General features: G+C 70.3%; 1 protein-coding gene across 1 annotated transcript in view; it reads right to left on the bottom strand.

Annotated features, from left to right (window-relative positions):
* Positions 1–8: 8 nt before the first annotated feature.
* Positions 9–209, bottom strand: part of DCHS1 (dachsous cadherin-related 1) — a gene marked incomplete at both ends in the record, with an annotated part of 31,816 nt that continues 31,615 nt past the window's right edge. The window contains 1 exon segment of the mRNA XM_009578276.1: positions 9–209. This exon segment is cut by the window's right edge and continues 17 nt beyond it. Within this exon segment, the coding sequence (XP_009576571.1) occupies positions 9–209 (201 nt within the window).

The following is a 209-nucleotide window of genomic DNA, read 5'->3' as shown; positions in this document are numbered from 1 at the left end:
ACGGCCACCAGCAGCAGGTTGAGGTCCGGGGCCAGGCCGAAGGAGGTGTGCGTGACGTCGATGGTGACCTGCGCGGAGGCCGAGCGGGAGGCAGGCAGGGGGCTGCGTGCCTGCACCTCCAGGCTCATCTCGCGTGGCTCCCTCTTGGCGCGCCCAGCCCCGGCCTGGGGCTGGCTGTCCACACGCAGGTAGATGGTGCATGTGGTTTG

Source organism: Fulmarus glacialis, unplaced genomic scaffold, assembly GCF_000690835.1.
Source record: "Fulmarus glacialis isolate BGI_N327 unplaced genomic scaffold, ASM69083v1 scaffold11485, whole genome shotgun sequence".
Lineage (NCBI taxonomy): Eukaryota > Metazoa > Chordata > Aves > Procellariiformes > Procellariidae > Fulmarus > Fulmarus glacialis.
This window is presented reverse-complemented; position numbering and strand designations above follow the sequence as displayed.